Source organism: Hemitrygon akajei, chromosome 8 (assembly GCF_048418815.1).
Source record: "Hemitrygon akajei chromosome 8, sHemAka1.3, whole genome shotgun sequence".
NCBI lineage: Eukaryota > Metazoa > Chordata > Chondrichthyes > Myliobatiformes > Dasyatidae > Hemitrygon > Hemitrygon akajei.
In genome coordinates, this window is record NC_133131.1 from 4,449,527 (window position 1) to 4,469,738 (window position 20,212).

The following is a 20,212-nucleotide window of genomic DNA, read 5'->3' on the forward strand; positions in this document are numbered from 1 at the left end:
CACACCCCTCAAATTTCTCAGTACTGCCATTCCAGTAGTGACAATCCCTCCGTCCTCACCCCTCAGATCCCTCAATACCGCCTCCTCCAGTAGTGACAATCCCTCCGTCCCGACCCCTCAGATTCCTCAGTACCGCCTCCTCCAACGGTGTGACAATCCCTCCGTCCTCACCCCTCAGATCCCTCAGTACCGCCTCCTCCAGTAGTGACAATCCCTCCGTCCTCACCCCTCAGATTTCTCAGTACCACCCCCTCCAGTAGTGACAATCCCTCCGTCCTCACCCCTCAGATTCCTCAGTACCGCCTCCTCCAGTAGTGACAATCCCTCCGTCCTCACCCCTCAGATTTCTCAGTACCACCCCCTCCAGTAGTGACAATCCCTCCGTCCTCACCCCTCAGATTCCTCAATACCGCCTCCTCCAGTAGTGACCATCCCTCCGTCCTCACCCCTCAGATTTCTCAGTACCGCCCCTCCAGTAGTGACAATCCCTCAGTCCTCACCCCTCAGATTCCGCAATACCGCCTCCTCCAACGGTGTGACAGTCCCTCCGTCCTCACCCCTCAGATTCCTCAGTACCGCCTCCTCCAGTAGTGACAATCCCTCCGTCCTCACCCCTCAGATTCCTCAGTACCCGCCTCCTCCAGTAGTGACAATCCCTCCGTCCTCACCCCTCAGATTTCTCAATACCGCCTCCTCCAGTAGTGACAATCCCTCCGTCCTCACCCCTCAGATTTCTCAGTACCGCCTCCTCCAGTAGTGACAATCCCTCCGTCCTCACCCCTCAGATTCCTCAGTACCGCCTCCTCCAGTAGTGACAATTCCTCCGTCCTCACCCCTCAGATTCCTCAATACCGCCTCCTCCAGTAGTGACCATCCCTCCGTCCTCACCCCTCAGATTTCTCAGTACCGCCCCTCCAGTAGTGACAATCCCTCCGTCCTCACCCCTCAGATTTCTCAGTACCACCCCCTCCAGTAGTGACAATCCCTCCGTCCTCACCCCTCAGATTCCTCAATACCGCCTCCTCCAGTGGTGACCATCCCTCCGTCCTCACCCCTCAGATTTCTCAGTACCGCCCCTCCAGTAGTGACAATCCCTCCGTCCTCACCCCTCAGATTCCTCAATACCGCCTCCTCCAGTAGTGACCATCCCTCCGTCCTCACCCCTCAGATTTCTCAGTACCGCCCCTCCAGTAGTGACAATCCCTCCGTCCTCACCCCTCAGATTCCTCAATACCGCCTCCTCCAGTAGTGACCATCCCTCCGTCCTCACCCCTCAGATTTCTCAGTACCGCCCCTCCAGTAGTGACAATCCCTCCGTCCTCACCCCTCAGATTCCGCAATACCGCCTCCTCCGACGGTGTGACAGTCCCTCCGTCCTCACCCCTCAGATTCCTCAGTACCCGCCTCCTCCAGTAGTGACAATCCCTCCGTCCTCACCCCTCAGATTCCTCAGTACCGCCTCCTCCAGTAGTGACAATCCCTCCGTCCTCACCCCTCAGATTCCTCAATACCGCCTCCTCCAGTGGTGACCATCCCTCCGTCCTCACCCCTCAGATTTCTCAGTACCGCCCCTCCAGTAGTGACAATCCCTCCGTCCTCACCCCTCAGATTTCTCAGTACCACCCCCTCCAGTAGTGACAATCCCTCCGTCCTCACCCCTCAGATTCCTCAATACCGCCTCCTCCAGTAGTGACCATCCCTCCGTCCTCACCCCTCAGATTTCTCAGTACCGCCCCTCCAGTAGTGACAATCCCTCCGTCCTCACCCCTCAGATTTCTCAGTACCACCCCCTCCAGTAGTGACAATCCCTCCGTCCTCACCCCTCAGATTCCTCAATACCGCTTCCTCCAGTAGTGACCATCCCTCCGTCCTCACCCCTCAGATTTCTCAATACCGCCTCCTCCGACGGTGTGACAATCCCTCTGTCCTCACCCCTCAGATTCCTCAGTACCGCCTCCTCCAGTAGTGACAATCCCTCCGTCCTCACCCCTCAGATTCCTCAGTACCGCCTCCTCCAGTAGTGACAATCCCTCCGTCCTCACCCCTCAGATTTCTCAATACCGCCTCCTCCAGTAGTGACAATCCCTCCGTCCTCACCCCTCAGATTTCTCAGTACCGCCTCCTCCAGTAGTGACAATCCCTCCGTCCTCACCCCTCAGATTCCTCAGTACCGCCTCCTCCAGTAGTGATAATCCCTCCGTCCTCACCCCTCAGATTCCTCAGTACCGCCCCCTCCAGTAGACAATCCCTCCGTCCTCACCCCTCAGATTTCTCAGTACCGCCCCCTCCAGTAGTGACAATCCCTCCAGTCCTGACCCCTCAGATTCCTCAGTACCCGCCCCCTCCAGTAGACAATCCCTCCATCCTCACCCCTCAGATTCCTCAGTACCGCCCCCTCCAGTAATGACAATCCCTCCAGTCCTGACCCCTCAGATCTGCAGCACTCCATTCGTGTCTCTGTGTGTGTGTGTGTGTGTGTGTGTGAGAGAGAGACCTGTCCCCCTGTGAAAGTCTGTGTGAGTGAGTGAGTGTGTGTGTGAGAATGCATGAGTGTGTGTATGTGTGTGTGTGTGAGTGAGAGAGTGTGTGTGTGTGTGTGAGAGAGAGAGAGAGCGGGAGCGAGAATACCTACAAGAAAATGAATCTCTGAGTAGTATATGGTGACATATACACTCATTGGACCCTTTATTAGGTACGCTGACCTGTACACCTGCTTGTTAATGCAAATATCTAATCATCCAATCATGTGGCAGCAACTCAGTGCATAAAAGTGCAGACATGGTCAAGAGGTTCAGTTGTTGTTCATGCCAAACTTCAGAATGGGGGAGAAAGGTGATGTGAGTGATTTTAACTGTGAGACGATTGTTGGTGCCAGTCGGGGTAGTCTGGGATGTTCACAGACAACAGTCTCTATTGTTTACACAGAATGTTGTGAAAACCAAACACAAAAATCCAGTGAGTGGCCATTTTGTGGGTGAAAACACCTTGTTAATGGGAGAGGTCAGAGGAGAATGGCCGGACGGGTTCAAGCTGACAGGAAGGCGACAGTAACTCAAATAACCACACGTTACAACAGTGGTGTAATGTCATGGACAGTCCCAAGCCTGGCTGAGAAAGGAGGATTGTTGGGTATGCAGCTAGCCACCATAAGATAATAAGACTTAGGTGCAAAGTTAGGCCATTTGGCCCATCAAGTCTGCTTCACCATTTAATCATGGCTGATCCTTTTTTTCCCCTCCTCAGCTCCACTCTTCAGCCTTCTCCCCATAACCGTTGATGCCATGGCCTATCAATTTCTGCCTTAAATACTGTCAACAATCTGCCCTCCACAGCTGCCTGTGGTAACAAATTCCACGAATTCACCACCCTCTGGCTAAAGAAATTTCTCCACATCTCTGTTTCAATAGACTCCCCCCCCCCCCCCCCCCCCCCCCAGCCTGATCTGTACCCTCTTGTCCTTGACTCCTCCAACATGGGAAACACCCTTTCCATATCTACTCTGTCTAGGCCATTCAAAACTCAAAAGTTTTCAATGAGATCCCCCTCATCATTCTAAATTCCAGTGAGTACAGACCCAGAGACATCAAATGTTCCTCATATGATAAACTTTTCATTCCTGGAATCATCCTTGTTAAACTCCTCTGAACCCTCTCCAGTGTCAGCCAAGCCTTTCTTAGATGAAGAGCCCAAAACTGTTCACAATACTCAAGGTGAGGTCTCGCCACTGCCTTATATTGCTTCAGCACTACATCCCTGATTTTATATTCTAGAACTTTTGAAATGAATGCTAACATTGCATTTGCCTTCCTCACCACCATCTCTACCTGCAGGTTAACCTTTAGGGTGTTCTGCACAAGGACACCCAAGCCCCTTTGCATCTCAGATTTTTGGATTCTCTCCCCATTTAGAAAATAGCCTGCAAATTTATTTCTTCTACAAAAGTGCATAAGCATGAATTTTCCAACATTGTATTTCACTTGCCACTTACTTGCCCATTCTCCAAATCTGTCTAAGTCCTTGTGCAGTCTCCCTGTTTCCTCAATACTATCTACCCCTCCACCAATCTTTATATAATCTGCAAATTTGGAAACAAAATTTTCTATCCCATCATCTAAATCATTGATATACGGCATAAAAAGAAATGGTCCCAACACTGACCCCTGCGGAACACCACTAGTCACTGGCAGCCAACCAGAAAAGAATCCTTTTATTCCTACTCGCTGCCTCCTACCAATCAACCAGTGCTCTAACCAGGTCAGTAACTTTCCTGTAATACCATGGGCTCTTAACTTGGTAAGCAGCCTCGTGTGTGGCATCCTGTCAAAGGCCTTCTGAAAGTCCAAATACTGTATACAATATCTGCTACATCCTCTTTATCTATCCTAATCTCCTCAAAGAATTCCAACAGGTTAGTCAGACAAGATTGTCCCTGAAGGAAACCATGCTGACTTCGTCCTATCTTGTCCTGTGTCACCAAGTACTCCATCACCTCATCCTTAACAATTGGCTCCAACATCTTCCCAACCACTGAGGTCAGACCAACTGGTCTATAACTTCCTTTCTGCTGCTTCCCTCCTTTCTTGAAGAGTGGAGTGACCCTCCAAAACCCTGTGCTAGAGAAATGAAAACAGAATTCCAAAAACCCATTTCCTTGATGAGAAAGAATCTATGAAGTCATGTGGTGAAAGTGGAAGCCACAGGGCTAACCAACATTCTGTAGACTCAGGGCAGAGGAGCCGTTGAGCTGCTGTGGGTGGTCTGTGCCTCAGTAGACATGATGGACTTCGGAAGAAGAAGACAACAGTGTTGTGCAGAAGAGCTTCTCTGAACACACAACACTTCGAACCTCAATGTGGATGGGCTACAGCAGCAGAAGATCTTGAACATGCACTCAATGACCACCTAATTAGATACAGGAGATGCCTAATAAAGTGGCTATTGAGTGTACGTCCTCTGATAATAAGTTTCTTTGAACTTTTCAACTCCACCATGGTCAGACCCAAGCCTGACCACAGAATGAGGCAGGTTGAGCTAGCGGCTCTCATTCCTGTGAGAGGAAGGATATGACACCAAGAAGATGGGCTACCCCTGGGGACAACTTGAAAGTCTGGCCCAGGACAAAGGAATCTGGTGAGCTGCTGTCAGTGGCCTATGCCTCAGTCAGGGTGATAGACTTAAATAAAAAGTAAGTCAGCACACATATCAATAACAAACCCATTTATCTTTTCTTTTTCAATCTTTTTATTAATATCAACATGATAAGATTAGTACATAGATAATGGGATTACAAACTTACAAAATTAAAATGAACATAAAAGGATACACAAGCATTAAGTACATTATAGTTGAGTCTTCCCAAATCATGAATGATACAAATATCATATAAACGAAACAAAAAAAAAACTAAGTTATCAATAGACCCCTGACTTGTGGAGGAGATATTTGCAGGGATGAGTGAAGTCCATGGAGCAGACTTAATAAACGAAAGCTAAGCTGTGGATATTAAGAGCAATAATGTCAAGGCAAGAAGGGGTGTTTGTATGAAGTGTGATCAGGATAACCTTCTTGATCATGTGTGTGATGATAATGCTGTAATGTTTGCAGTAACCATGGCAGGGGACATTGACCAGCCAACCTGTTCCTTTACCTTGGAGAAGAGCCAGTTTGAATGAGCGAGGACAGATCTGTCCAGGGTACACTGAAATCACAGCCTGGTGGGGGGGATTACACTAGAATTAATCTCCAGCTACACAAGGGAGACGAGGTGGGGGTGGGGGAGCTAAAACTGCAGTAGCTATCTATGACCAAACACATGAAGAGTCAACTAGTGTAGATATAAACTGATGCCGGGTTATCAATCCTGGGATCACTTTAGGAAGTACAGAGGGAAAGTGAAAAAACAAGCGAACGAGAGGCAAAGACAGATCACAAGGAAACACTGACCACGACAGAAAGTACTGTACACGTCTGCACAGCTACAGTGAACACCGTACTTGTACCAACATCAGACACATAACTTCTGCAAGAAAAACATAAACATAAATCATACAAGAAAGAAAAAAATAAATACCTAGGTCCTTTGAAGATAAAATTATAAAGTAATTGGGGAAAGTAAAAATAAAAATTAAAATTATTTTGAACTCCATGGAGCATGTGGGGATCCTCCGATATCCAGGCAATCTTTCTCTTCTTTCTTTTTCTTTCTTTCTTTAGACAAGGGTTAAGGGGGGAGGGTTAATATTATTTTTTCTCTCTCTTACTTTTTTATTACATTTATTCTTTGTAATTTTCTAAAAATTTAATAAATAAATAAATAAATAAAAGGAAGGAAAAAATTAAAACAAAAAAAAATTCAATGTTTTAGGAACAGCTTCTTCACCTCCACCCTCAGGTTTCTGGATGGACAATGAGCCCATGGACACTGTCTCGTGATTTTTGCTTTTTTGCTCTTTTTTTTGCACTATTTATTTAATATATACACATTTCTTCTTGTAATTTATAGATTTTTTAATTGTATATTCAAATGTACTGCTGCTGCAAAGTTTGCAGGTGATACTAAACCTGCATGCAAGGCTTATTGAGAAAGTAAGGAGGAGACATTGCTTTGTGGATCCAGAACTGGCTTGCCCACAGAAGGCAAAGAGTGGTTGTAGATGGGTCATATTCTGCATGGAGGTCGGTGACCAGTGGAGTGCCCCAGAGATCTGTGCTGGGACCCTTACTCTTTGTGATTTTTATAAATTACCTGGATGAGGAAGTGGAGGGATGGGTTAGTAAGTTTGCTGGTGACACAAAGGTTGGAGGTGTTGTGGATAGTGTGGAGGGCTGTCAGAGGTTACAGTGGGACATTGATAGGATGCAAAACTGGGCTGAGAAGTGGCAGATGGAGTTCAACCCAGATAAGTGTGAAGTGGTTCATTTTGGTAGGTCAAATATGATGACAGAATATAGTATTAATTGTAAGACTCTTGGCGGTGTGGAGGATCAGAGGGATCTTGCGGTCTAAGTCCATAGGACACTCAAAGCAGCTGGGCAGGTTGACTCTGTGGTTAAGAAGGTGTACGGTGTATTGGCCTTCATGAATCGTGGAATTGAATTTAGGAGACGAGAGGTAATGCTAAAGCTATATAGGACCCTGGTCAGACCCCACTTGGAGTACTGTGCTCAGTTCTGGTCGCCTCACTACAGGAAGGATGTGGAAGCCATAGAAAGGGTGCAGAGGAGATTTACAAGGATGTTGCCTGGATTGGGGAGCATGCCTTACAAGAATAGGTTGAGTGAACTCAGCCTTTTCTCCTTGGAGCAAAGGAGGATGAGAGGTGACCTGATAGAGGTGTATAAGATGATGAGAGGCATTGGTCGTGTGGATAGTCAGAGGCTTTTTCCCAGGGCTGAAATGGTTGCCACAAGAGGACACAGGTTTAAGGTGCTGGGGAGTAGGTACAGAGGAGATGTCAGGGGTAAGTTTTTTTTACGCAGAGTGTAGTGACTGCGTGGAATGGGCTGCCGGCAATGGTGGTGGAGGTGGTTACAATAGGGTCTTTTAAGAGGCTTTTAGATAGATAAGTACATGGATCTTAGTAAAATAGAGGGCTATAGGTAAGCCTAGTAATTTCTAAGGTAGGGACATGTTGCCTGTATTGTGCTGTGGGTTTTCCATGTTAAACCCGATTCTGAGTGTAGTGCGAGGTGGTCGTAGTGTCGTTGTACTGAGATAGTGATTCGGGTGTTGCCACTTGGTTACAGAACTGAATGGTTAAAGGGAAGTGGCATTTCTGGAATTTGGTGGGTGGGACAGCAGTCCAAAACTAAGAAGCAAAGGCCATGTGTGAATACCAGATGAATGCTTTACGTGATTGCGTAGAGCCTAGAGCACTATGCACGGTGCGGACCCTCTGACACAACTCTCCATTTTCCTTTCATCCATATTCCTATCCAGGAGTCTCTTAAATGCCCCGAATGCACCTACCACCAGCAGCACGGGCAGAGGGGGAGGTGAGGGTCACCCAGGGCCATGTGGGGACCTCCCTACCAGCTGCTTGTCCCTTCTATGTGCTCTCCAAGGTGCTTGGAACGGAGGTCGCTGCTGCCATCTGGTTGACCACACGGGAATTCAACAGACCTGAGAGTTTGTCAAGAGACGATTTTGGCGCCCAGCTAAGTCGTGGGATGGCCACAACTTCACCTCTGCCCGTCCCACATGCTCAGAACGAGGCACGCCGTGAGTCTGCTGTTGTTCTGCCTGTGCCGCACCTCTCGGCAGATTTCGTCAATGGGCTGCCCCCGAAACAACACCATTCTGGTCGTTGTGGCTCGGTTGCTCCCGGCGGCTGTGAGACTGCCACGCTCACGGTCGAACGTGTGTTCGGGCTGCACGGCTTCCCTCAGGTCACAGTGTCTGACCGCGGAGCTCAGTTCACTCCCCGCTTTTGGAAGGCTTTCTCTTTTGTGGGAGCCACGGCCAGCCCCTCGTCTGGCTCACACCCCCAATCTAACGGCCAGACTGAGAGAGTTGGAGACAACCCTGCGCCGCCCCGCCTCTTCCAAACCCACGTCCTGGAGCTCCCAATTGTGTGGGCAGAGATCGCCCACAAAAACCTCCAGTCGTCCCCCATGGACATTCTCCTTTTGAATGCTACAAAGGGATTCCATCCACTGTTCTTCCATGGCCAGGAGACAGATGAGGGAGTTCCTGCTGCTGAACAGGGCTTCTCTGCTCGGTGCTCAGAAACAGCACGCCCGGCAGGCTGATTGGCCTACCAGCATCCACCAGCTCAGGATGGGTACTACCTCAGTCACCATACCTCCCTCTCCATCCCACTTGGTGGATGGTTCCCTGGTCCATGCCATGCGGTGCCTCCTGGCATCTCGTCGGGTATGGGGTAAGGTCCAGAACCTCGTGGATCGGGGTGGGGAGGAGACATTCTTGGATCCTGGCCGAGAAGATCCTGGACAAGTCTCCCATCGTGGACTTCCAACAAGTACAGGTTTGTGGCGCCTGGAGAACTGGACCCAGGAGGGGGATCCAGTCACAACCACGGACCCTGTTGCAGAGTCTATGTGCCCGTGCAGGCAGACTGCTGAACAGGTTCTGCAAGCTCGCTCCTGAGTGAGCTCCTTGCAGCTGATTACTGTTTCATCATGCAGGTATTTATCTCCTTCTTTTCGTTCTAGTCTTGTCGGGACTTGACCAAAAGCACAGCGACGTTTACGCTCTCTGCTTCCCGTCGCTCTTGTCGGGGAAGGAGGATTACCGATAACCCTAACCCTAACCCTAACCCACTAACCACCCCTCCACACTAACCCACTAACCACCCCTCCACACTAACCCACTAACCACCCCTCCACACTAACCCACGAACCACTCCTCCACACTAACCACCCCTCTGCACTCCTCCCTACTAACCCACGAACCACCGCTCCACACTAACCCACGAACCACCCCTCCACACTAACCCACGAACCACTCCTCCACACTAACCCACTAACCACCCCTCCACACTAACCCACTAACCACCCCTCTGCACTCCTCCCTACTAACCCACGAACCACCGCTCCACACTAACCCACGAACCACTCCTCCACACTAACCCACGAACCACCCCTCCACACTAACCCACGAACCACCCCTCTGCACTCCTCCCTACTAACCCACGAACCACCCCTCCACACTAACCCACTAACCACCCCTCTGCACTCCTCCCTACTAACCCACGAACCACCCCTCCACACTAACCCACGAACCACTCCTCCACACTAACCCACTAACCACCCCTCTGCACTCCTCCCTACTAACCCACGAACCACCCCTCCACACTAACCACCCCTCCACACTAACCCACTAACCACCCCTCCACACTAACCCACGAACCACCCCTCCACACTAACCCACTAACCACCCCTCTGCACTCCTCCACACTAACCCACTAACCACCCCTCCACACTAACCCACTAACCACCCCTCCACACTAACCCACTAACCACACCTCCACACTAACCCACTAACCACTCCTCCACACTAACCCACTAACCACACCTCCACACTAACCACTCCTCCACACTAACCCACGAACCACTCCTCCACACTAACCCACGAACCACCCCTCCACACTAACCCACGAACCACCCCTCTGCACTCCTCCCTACTAACCCACGAACCACCCCTCCACACTAACCCACTAACCACCCCTCTGCACTCCTCCCTACTAACCCACGAACCACCCCTCCACACTAACCCACGAACCACTCCTCCACACTAACCCACTAACCACCCCTCTGCACTCCTCCCTACTAACCCACGAACCACCCCTCCACACTAACCACCCCTCCACACTAACCCACTAACCACCCCTCCACACTAACCCACGAACCACCCCTCCACACTAACCCACTAACCACCCCTCTGCACTCCTCCACACTAACCCACTAACCACCCCTCCACACTAACCCACTAACCACCCCTCCACACTAACCCACTAACCACACCTCCACACTAACCCACTAACCACTCCTCCACACTAACCCACTAACCACACCTCCACACTAACCACTCCTCCACACTAACCCACGAACCACTCCTCCACACTAACCCACTAACCACCCCTCTGCACTCCTCCCTACTAACCCACTAACCACCCCTCCACACTAACCCACGAACCACCCCTCCACACTAACCCACGAACCACCCCTCCACACTAACCCACGAACCACCCCTCCACACTAACCACCCCTCCACACTAACCCACGAACCACCCCTCCACACTAACCCACTAACCACCCCTCTGCACTCCTCCCTACTAACCCACGAACCACCCCTCCACACTAACCCACTAACCACCCCTCCCTACTAACCCACGAACCACCCCTCCACACTAACCCACGAACCACCCCTCCACACTAACCCACGAACCACTCCTCCACACTAACCCACGAACCACCCCTCCACACTAACCCACGAACCACCCCTCTGCACTCCTCCCTACTAACCCACGAACCACCCCTCCACACTAACCCACTAACCACCCCTCTGCACTCCTCCCTACTAACCCACGAACCACCCCTCCACACTAACCCACTAACCACCCCTCCACACTAACCCACGAACCACCCCTCCACACTAACCCACTAACCACCCCTCTGCACTCCTCCACACTAACCCACTAACCACCCCTCCACACTAACCCACTAACCACCCCTCCACACTAACCCACTAACCACACCTCCACACTAACCCACTAACCACTCCTCCACACTAACCCACTAACCACACCTCCACACTAACCACTCCTCCACACTAACCCACGAACCACTCCTCCACACTAACCCACGAACCACCCCTCCACACTAACCCACGAACCACCCCTCTGCACTCCTCCCTACTAACCCACGAACCACCCCTCCACACTAACCCACTAACCACCCCTCTGCACTCCTCCCTACTAACCCACGAACCACCCCTCCACACTAACCCACTAACCACCCCTCCACACTAACCCACGAACCACCCCTCCACACTAACCCACTAACCACCCCTCTGCACTCCTCCACACTAACCCACTAACCACCCCTCCACACTAACCCACTAACCACCCCTCCACACTAACCCACTAACCACACCTCCACACTAACCCACTAACCACTCCTCCACACTAACCCACTAACCACACCTCCACACTAACCACTCCTCCACACTAACCCACGAACCACTCCTCCACACTAACCCACTAACCACCCCTCTGCACTCCTCCCTACTAACCCACGAACCACCCCTCCACACTAACCCACTAACCACCCCTCCACACTAACCCACTAACCACCCCTCCACACTAACCCACTAACCACACCTCCACACTAACCCACGAACCACTCCTCCACACTAACCCACGAACCACTCCTCCACACTAACCCACTAACCACCCCTCTGCACTCCTCCCTACTAACCCACGAACCACCCCTCCACACTAACCCACTAACCACACCACACTAACCCACGAACCACCCCTCCACACTAACCCACGAACCACCCCTCCACACTAACCCACGAACCACCCCTCCACACTAACCCACTAACCACCCCTCTGCACTCCTCCCTACTAACCCACGAACCACCCCTCCACACTAACCCACTAACCACCCCTCCCTACTAACCCACGAACCACCCCTCCACACTAACCCACGAACCACCCCTCCACACTAACCCACGAACCACTCCTCCACACTAACCCACGAACCACCCCTCCACACTAACCCACGAACCACCCCTCTGCACTCCTCCCTACTAACCCACGAACCACCCCTCCACACTAACCCACTAACCACCCCTCTGCACTCCTCCCTACTAACCCACGAACCACCCCTCCACACTAACCCACTAACCACCCCTCCACACTAACCCACTAACCACCCCTCTGCACTCCTCCACACTAACCCACTAACCACCCCTCCACACTAACCCACTAACCACCCCTCCACACTAACCCACTAACCACACCTCCACACTAACCCACTAACCACTCCTCCACACTAACCCACTAACCACACCTCCACACTAACCACTCCTCCACACTAACCCACGAACCACTCCTCCACACTAACCCACGAACCACCCCTCCACACTAACCCACGAACCACCCCTCTGCACTCCTCCCTACTAACCCACGAACCACCCCTCCACACTAACCCACTAACCACCCCTCTGCACTCCTCCCTACTAACCCACGAACCACCCCTCCACACTAACCCACGAACCACTCCTCCACACTAACCCACTAACCACCCCTCTGCACTCCTCCCTACTAACCCACGAACCACCCCTCCACACTAACCACCCCTCCACACTAACCCACGAACCACCCCTCCACACTAACCCACTAACCACCCCTCTGCACTCCTCCACACTAACCCACTAACCACCCCTCCACACTAACCCACTAACCACCCCTCCACACTAACCCACTAACCACACCTCCACACTAACCCACTAACCACTCCTCCACACTAACCACTCCTCCACACTAACCCACGAACCACTCCTCCACACTAACCCACTAACCACCCCTCTGCACTCCTCCCTACTAACCCACTAACCACACCTCCACACTAACCCACGAACCACCCCTCCACACTAACCCACGAACCACCCCTCCACACTAACCCACGAACCACCCCTCCACACTAACCACCCCTCCACACTAACCCACGAACCACCCCTCCACACTAACCCACTAACCACCCCTCTGCACTCCTCCCTACTAACCCACGAACCACCCCTCCACACTAACCCACTAACCACCCCTCCCTACTAACCCACGAACCACCCCTCCACACTAACCCACGAACCACTCCTCCACACTAACCCACGAACCACTCCTCCACACTAACCCACGAACCACCCCTCCACACTAACCCACGAACCACCCCTCTGCACTCCTCCCTACTAACCCACGAACCACCCCTCCACACTAACCCACTAACCACCCCTCTGCACTCCTCCCTACTAACCCACGAACCACCCCTCCACACTAACCCACTAACCACCCCTCCACACTAACCCACGAACCACCCCTCCACACTAACCCACTAACCACCCCTCTGCACTCCTCCACACTAACCCACTAACCACCCCTCCACACTAACCCACTAACCACCCCTCCACACTAACCCACTAACCACACCTCCACACTAACCCACTAACCACTCCTCCACACTAACCCACTAACCACACCTCCACACTAACCACTCCTCCACACTAACCCACGAACCACTCCTCCACACTAACCCACTAACCACCCCTCTGCACTCCTCCCTACTAACCCACGAACCACCCCTCCACACTAACCCACTAACCACCCCTCCACACTAACCCACTAACCACCCCTCCACACTAACCCACTAACCACACCTCCACACTAACCCACGAACCACTCCTCCACACTAACCCACGAACCACTCCTCCACACTAACCCACGAACCACTCCTCCACACTAACCCACTAACCACCCCTCTGCACTCCTCCCTACTAACCCACGAACCACCCCTCCACACTAACCCACTAACCACACCACACTAACCCACGAACCACTCCTCCACACTAACCCACTAACCACCCCTCTGCACTCCTCCCTACTAACCCACGAACCACCCCTCTGCACTCCTCCCTACTAACCCACGAACCACCCCTCCACACGAACCCCCTAACCACCCCTCCACACTAACACACTAACCACCCCTCCACACTAACACACTAACCACCCCTCCACACTAACACACTAACCACCCCTCCACACTAATCCACTAACCACCCCTCTGCACTCCTCCCTACTAACCCACGAACCACCCCTCCACACTAACACACTAACCACCCCTCCACACTAACCCACGAACCACTCCTCCACACTAACCCACGAACCACTCCTCCACACTAACCCACTAACCACCCCTCTGCACTCCTCCCTACTAACCCACGAACCACCCCTCCACACTAACCCACTAACCACCCCTCCACACTAACCCACTAACCACACCTCCACACTAACCCACGAACCACCCCTCCACACTAACCCACGAACCACTCCTCCACACTAACCCACTAACCACCCCTCCACACTAACCCACGAATCACCCCTCCACACTAACCCACTAACCACCCCTCTGCACTCCTCCCTACTAACCCACGAACCACCCCTCTCTACTAACCCACTAACCACCCCTCCACACTAACCCACAAACCACTCCTCCACACTAACCCACGAACCACTCCTCCACACTAACCCACTAACCACCCCTCTGCACTCCTCCCTACTAACCCACAAACCACCCCTCCACACTAACCCACTAACCACCCCTCCACACTAACCCACTAACCACCCCTCTGCACTCCTCCCTACTAACCCACGAACCACTCCTCAACACTAACCCACTAACCACCCCTCTGCACTCCTCCCTACTAACCCACGAACCACCCCTCCACACAAACCCACTAACCACCCCTCCACACTAACCCACTAACCACCCCTCCACACTAACCCACTAACCACACCTCCACACTAACCCACGAACCACTCCTCCACACTAACCCACTAACCACCCCTCTGCACTCCTCCCTACTAACCCACGAACCACCCCTCTGCACTCCTCCCTACTAACCCACGAACCACCCCTCCACACGAACCCCCTAACCACCCCTCCACACTAACACACTAACCACCCCTCCACACTAATCCACTAACCACCCCTCTGCACTCCTCCCTACTAACCCACGAACCACCCCTCTGCACTCCTCCCTACTAACCCACGAACCACCCCTCCACACTAACACACTAACCACCCCTCCACACTAACACACTAACCACCCCTCCACACTAATCCACTAACCACCCCTCCACACTAACCCACGAACCACTCCTCCGCACTCCTCCCTACTAACCCACGAACCACCCCTCCACACTAACCCACTAACCACCCCTCTGCACTCCTCCCTACTAACCCACGAACCATCCCTCTGCACTCCTCCCTACTAACCCACGAACCACCCCTCCACACGAACCCCCTAACCACCCCTCCACACTAATCCACTAACCACCCCTCCACACTAACCCACGAACCACCCCTCCACACTAACCCACGAACCACTCCTCCACACTAACCCACTAACCACCCCTCCACACTAACCCACTAACCACCCCTCCACACTAACCCACGAACCACTCCTCCGCACTCCTCCCTACTAACCCACGAACCACCCCTCCACACTAACCGACGAACCACTCCTCCACACGAACCCCCTAACCACCCCTCCACACTAACCCACGAACCACCCCTCCGCAATGGCAAACCACTTCTGTAGAAAAAATTACCTAGAACAATTATGGTCATGGAAAAGACACGGCACATAATGGATGACCTGTAAAGAGATTACACATTCTCTCTGTGATCACATGGGCTTCCTTCCACATTCCCAAAATTTACGGGTTAGGATTAGTAAATTGTGGGCATGCTACGTTGGTGGCAGAAGCAGCACGACATTTCCGAGCTGCGTCCCCCACTACCGTGCACATAATGAATGGTTACTGGCGCAGAATTATGCATTTCACTGTTCGTTTCGATGTACACGTAACAAACAAAGCGAACACGTTTTATTTGCAGTGTAAAATGTAAAATACCAAGATACAGTGGAAAGCTTCTCTTTCATAGAGATCAAATCATTGAGGCAGAATATGGTCAAACAATTACAATGCAGAAAGCACATTATCAGGAATACTTAGTGACAGATGAGTGAGATTTCAAACAGCAGAACGATTATCATAGAAGTAATAAATGAATCTGCCGGGAGCAGTTTGCAATGAGTCCAGTGACATCTTCAGAAGTGGCGTGAAACATTTCTCTGTTCATCCTTCCACGGCGTGGCTCAGAATTTTAGAAACTGCCTTTTGAGTGAGTTTGGATTTGTTACTCGCTGTCTATCAGGATCCCAGGCTGCCGTGAGGGAACAGAGGCGGACCTCCAGCATCCCAGAATGCTGCGGGCGGGCGGGCGGATCACGGGCTGTCCGAGTTGCCCCGGGAGATGTGACAGTCGGCAGCCCGGTGCCCGGCCATGGGGAACGAGCGGAGCGCGGCCGGGGTAGGCGGGGACCGGGTGGGCCTCGGCAGTCCACGGTCACAGCGGTGGGAGCGGGGGTGGTCTTACAGCCGATGCCAGCCCCCTCCCACTTCTCTCCTCCCCCTCCCCACCTTTCCTTGCGCTCCTCGGCCCCTTCACCCTTCTATCCCCATCCCCTTCTGTCCCACCCCCCCATCTGGCCACCTCCCCCATCACTCATTCCCACACCCCTCTCCATCTGTCCCCCTCACTGCACCCCAAATGTCCCCATCAGAACCTGTCCCCCACACCCACTCATCCCACCCTCTCCCCCTTCCCAATTGTGCCCCCTCCCCAACTGTCCCCTTCCCCCACAGACCTTCCCCACCCCTCACTCACACCCTTGTCTCTCTTCCCCTTCTCCTGACCCCCACCTCCACACCTCCTCCCAATCTGTCTCCCCTCCCCTACAACACCTCCTCCTGTCCCACTCCCCGTCCCTCACAGATTCTGATTTGATTTTTGTTGTTTCCTGACGCAGGGCGGCAACTCCTCCAGTCGGTTGGTCCTCGCCAAGAAGTGGAAGGGGGCTGTGTCCAAGATGGGGCTGTCGCTCTCGAGCTGGTTTTCAGGGCCCTTCCTGACAGCCGGGACACGCGTCCAGGAGCGGCGGTGCCCATCTGAGGAGCGAGGCACGGCCGGCTGCTCCGGAAGCACGGGATGGCCCTTCCCTCGATTCATCTCGCTGTTCTTTCCGGTTTTCCCCTACAAATCCCAGGGGATGGCTCAGGAGTTCCAGGTATCTTGTGGATGAGGCTCACTGTTCCTGCCAGCGCACAGTTAATGTGATGCTATTACAGCTCGGGAAGCTACAGAGTTCAGGGTTCAACTCCATCTGTACACTCTCCCACCAGCATGTGGGTTTCCTCCTAGTGCTCAGGTTTCCTCCCACATTCCGAAGACATACCAGTGAATTGGAAAGTATCCCATGATTAGGCAGGGGTTAAATATCTCTGAGGTTAAATATCACCTAACTCTAAATGGAGTTACCTTTCCTTAGAGTGAGTAACTATGGTTAAAAACAAAGGTAGTGCTGATCTAACTGGGATCTGGATGGCTGTCTGCTTCTTTCCTCCTCAGGACGTTGAATTCATCGCCAAAGGCTCCCTGGGACCCATCCTGAAAGCCCGTCGAAGGACCGACAAGAAAATTTACGCAGTGAAGGTGAGTAAATGGAACGCTTTAAGTACAGGCTGGGCATTATCCCAGGGCAGGAATACAGAGTGAATCTCCCTCCACACCGTCCCATCACACACTCCCAGGGTCAGACACAGAGTGAATCTCCCTCCACACCGTCCCATCACACACTCCCAGGGTCAGATACAGAGTGAAACTCACTCCACACCGTCCCATCACACACTCCCGGGGTCAGACACAGAGTGAAACTCCCTCCACACCGTCCCATCACACACTCCCGGGGTCAGACACAGAGTGAAACTCCCTCCACACACCGTCCCATCACACACTCCTGGGGTCAGACACAGAGTGAAACTCCCTTCACCACCGTCCCATCACACACTCCCGGGGTCAGACACAGAGTGAAACTTCCTCCACACCGTCCCATCACACACTCCTGGGGTCAGACACAGAGTGAAACTCCCTTCACACCGTCCTATCACACACTCCCGGGGTCAGACACAGAGTGAATCTCCCTCCACACTGTCCCATCACACACCCCCGGGGTCAGATACAGAGTGAAACTCCCTCCACACCGTCCCATCACACACTCGGGGTCAGACACAGAGTGAAACTCCCTCCACACCGTCCCATCACTCACTCCCGGGGTCAGACACAGAGTGAAACTCCCTCCACACCGTCCTATCACACACTCCCGGGGTCAGACACAGAGTGAATCTCCCTCCACACCGTCCTATCACACACTCCCGGGGTCAGACACAGAGTGAAACTCCCTCCACATCGTCCCATCAGACACTCCCGGGGTCAGACACAGAGTGAAACTCCCTCCACACCATCCCATCAGACACTCCCGGGGTCAGACACAGAGTGAAACTCCCTCCACATACTATTTAATATATATACTTCAAAGTTTTTTTCTTTGTTATTATGTACTGCATCGTACTACTGCCATAAAGACAATAAATTTTACGACATATGCCAGTGATATTAAACCGATTCTTATTCTGAAATGTGTCAGCAACCAATACAATCGAAGGTCCCACACATTCTGGAGAGAGGCGGTACAGAAGCCTAAAGCCACACGCTCAACATTTAAGGAACAGCTTCTTGCCCTCTGCCATTAGATTTCAAATGGAGTGTGAACACTACCTCACTTTTTTTTTCTTTTTTGCGTGACTTATTTAACTTGTTTATATATATATATATATATATATATATATATTAATGTAGTTTATAGTCTCTTTTTATATTTATTGTAGTTTGTAGTCTCTTTTTATTTTGCACTATGCTACTCCCACAAAGCAACAGATCTCACGACATGTGTCAGTGATAGTAAGCCTGATTCTGAAGCTAAGAGTGTGCTGGGGGCAGCCCACAAGTGTCACCACACAATCGGCACCAACACAGCTTGCTCACAATGTTCAGCAGAGCAGCACCAGCAACAGCTGCAATAAAATGAAACAAGGAAACCAGCCCCTTCCCCTCCCCCCACACCCACTGACCGGGACAGGACACCTCCAGGCCTCGAGCCTGAACTCTCAGATGGCAGATATCAGGCCTCCAATTTCGGTTTATGCACGAGGAGTTGCCGGTCACCAATTTTGACTTTTAGGCCCTGACTTTGGGATTCTCACCAACCTCTGACCCTGGAGACACGGGCTCTTGTGACTCCTTTGGATCTCCACCTTCAGCCTTCGAACTTCAGGCTTCTTTCCCCAAACTTGCTTTAATGTGTTTTAAACCTTTTTTACCCTGTCTGCAGTTCCCCTTCCCCCACACTACGGGCTCTGATGATGGCTGATGTTTCTCCCAAGGTGCTGCTGAAAACAGAGGTGGTACGGCAAGGAATCCTGGAACAGTGTATTGATGGAGTTGTCATTCAGGTAATGAACCTGCAGGCAAGTGTCGCAGACACCAGTCTGTCAGATCTGAGTCTGTCTGATCTCCCCCCCAAAAACCCTAGACCACCCCCAACCCACCACACAATCAAACACAATGTTGTCACAGTGTCTCAGACACCAGTCTGTCAGATCTGAGTCTGTCTGAACCCCCCCAAAAACCTACACCACCCCCAACCCACCACACAATCACACACAACGTCGTCACAGTGTCTCAGACACCAGTCTGTCAGATCTGAGTCTGTCTGAACCCCCCCAAAAACCTACACCACCCCCAACCCACCACACAATCACACACAACGTCGTCACAGTGTCTCAGACACCAGTCTGTCAGTTCTGAGTCTGTCTGATCTCCCCCCCAAAAACCTACACCTCCCCCAACCCACCACACAATCACACACAACGTCGTCACAGTGTCTCAGACACCAGTCTGTCAGATCTGAGTCTGTCTGAACCCCCCCCAAAAACCTACACCACCCCCAACCCACCACACAATCACACACAACGTCGTCACAGTGTCTCAGACACCAGTCTGTCAG

General features: G+C 52.2%; 1 protein-coding gene across 3 annotated transcripts in view; it reads left to right on the top strand.

The window, feature by feature from the left end:
* The window catches only part of rskrb (ribosomal protein S6 kinase related b), a 46,077-nt gene that overhangs the window by 3,745 nt on the left and 22,120 nt on the right, over positions 1-20,212 (top strand). For 2 of the 3 annotated variants that reach the window (XM_073053096.1, XM_073053097.1), the window contains exons 1-4: positions 15,917-16,620; positions 17,120-17,377; positions 17,719-17,802; positions 19,590-19,658. In XM_073053096.1, the coding sequence (XP_072909197.1) occupies positions 16,594-16,620; positions 17,120-17,377; positions 17,719-17,802; positions 19,590-19,658 (438 nt within the window). In that variant the 5' untranslated portion in view covers positions 15,917-16,593. Of the gene's footprint in view, positions 1-15,916; positions 16,621-17,119; positions 17,378-17,718; positions 17,803-19,589; positions 19,659-20,212 lie in introns of those variants that run through there. The other variant, XM_073053099.1, reaches the window with a different exon arrangement.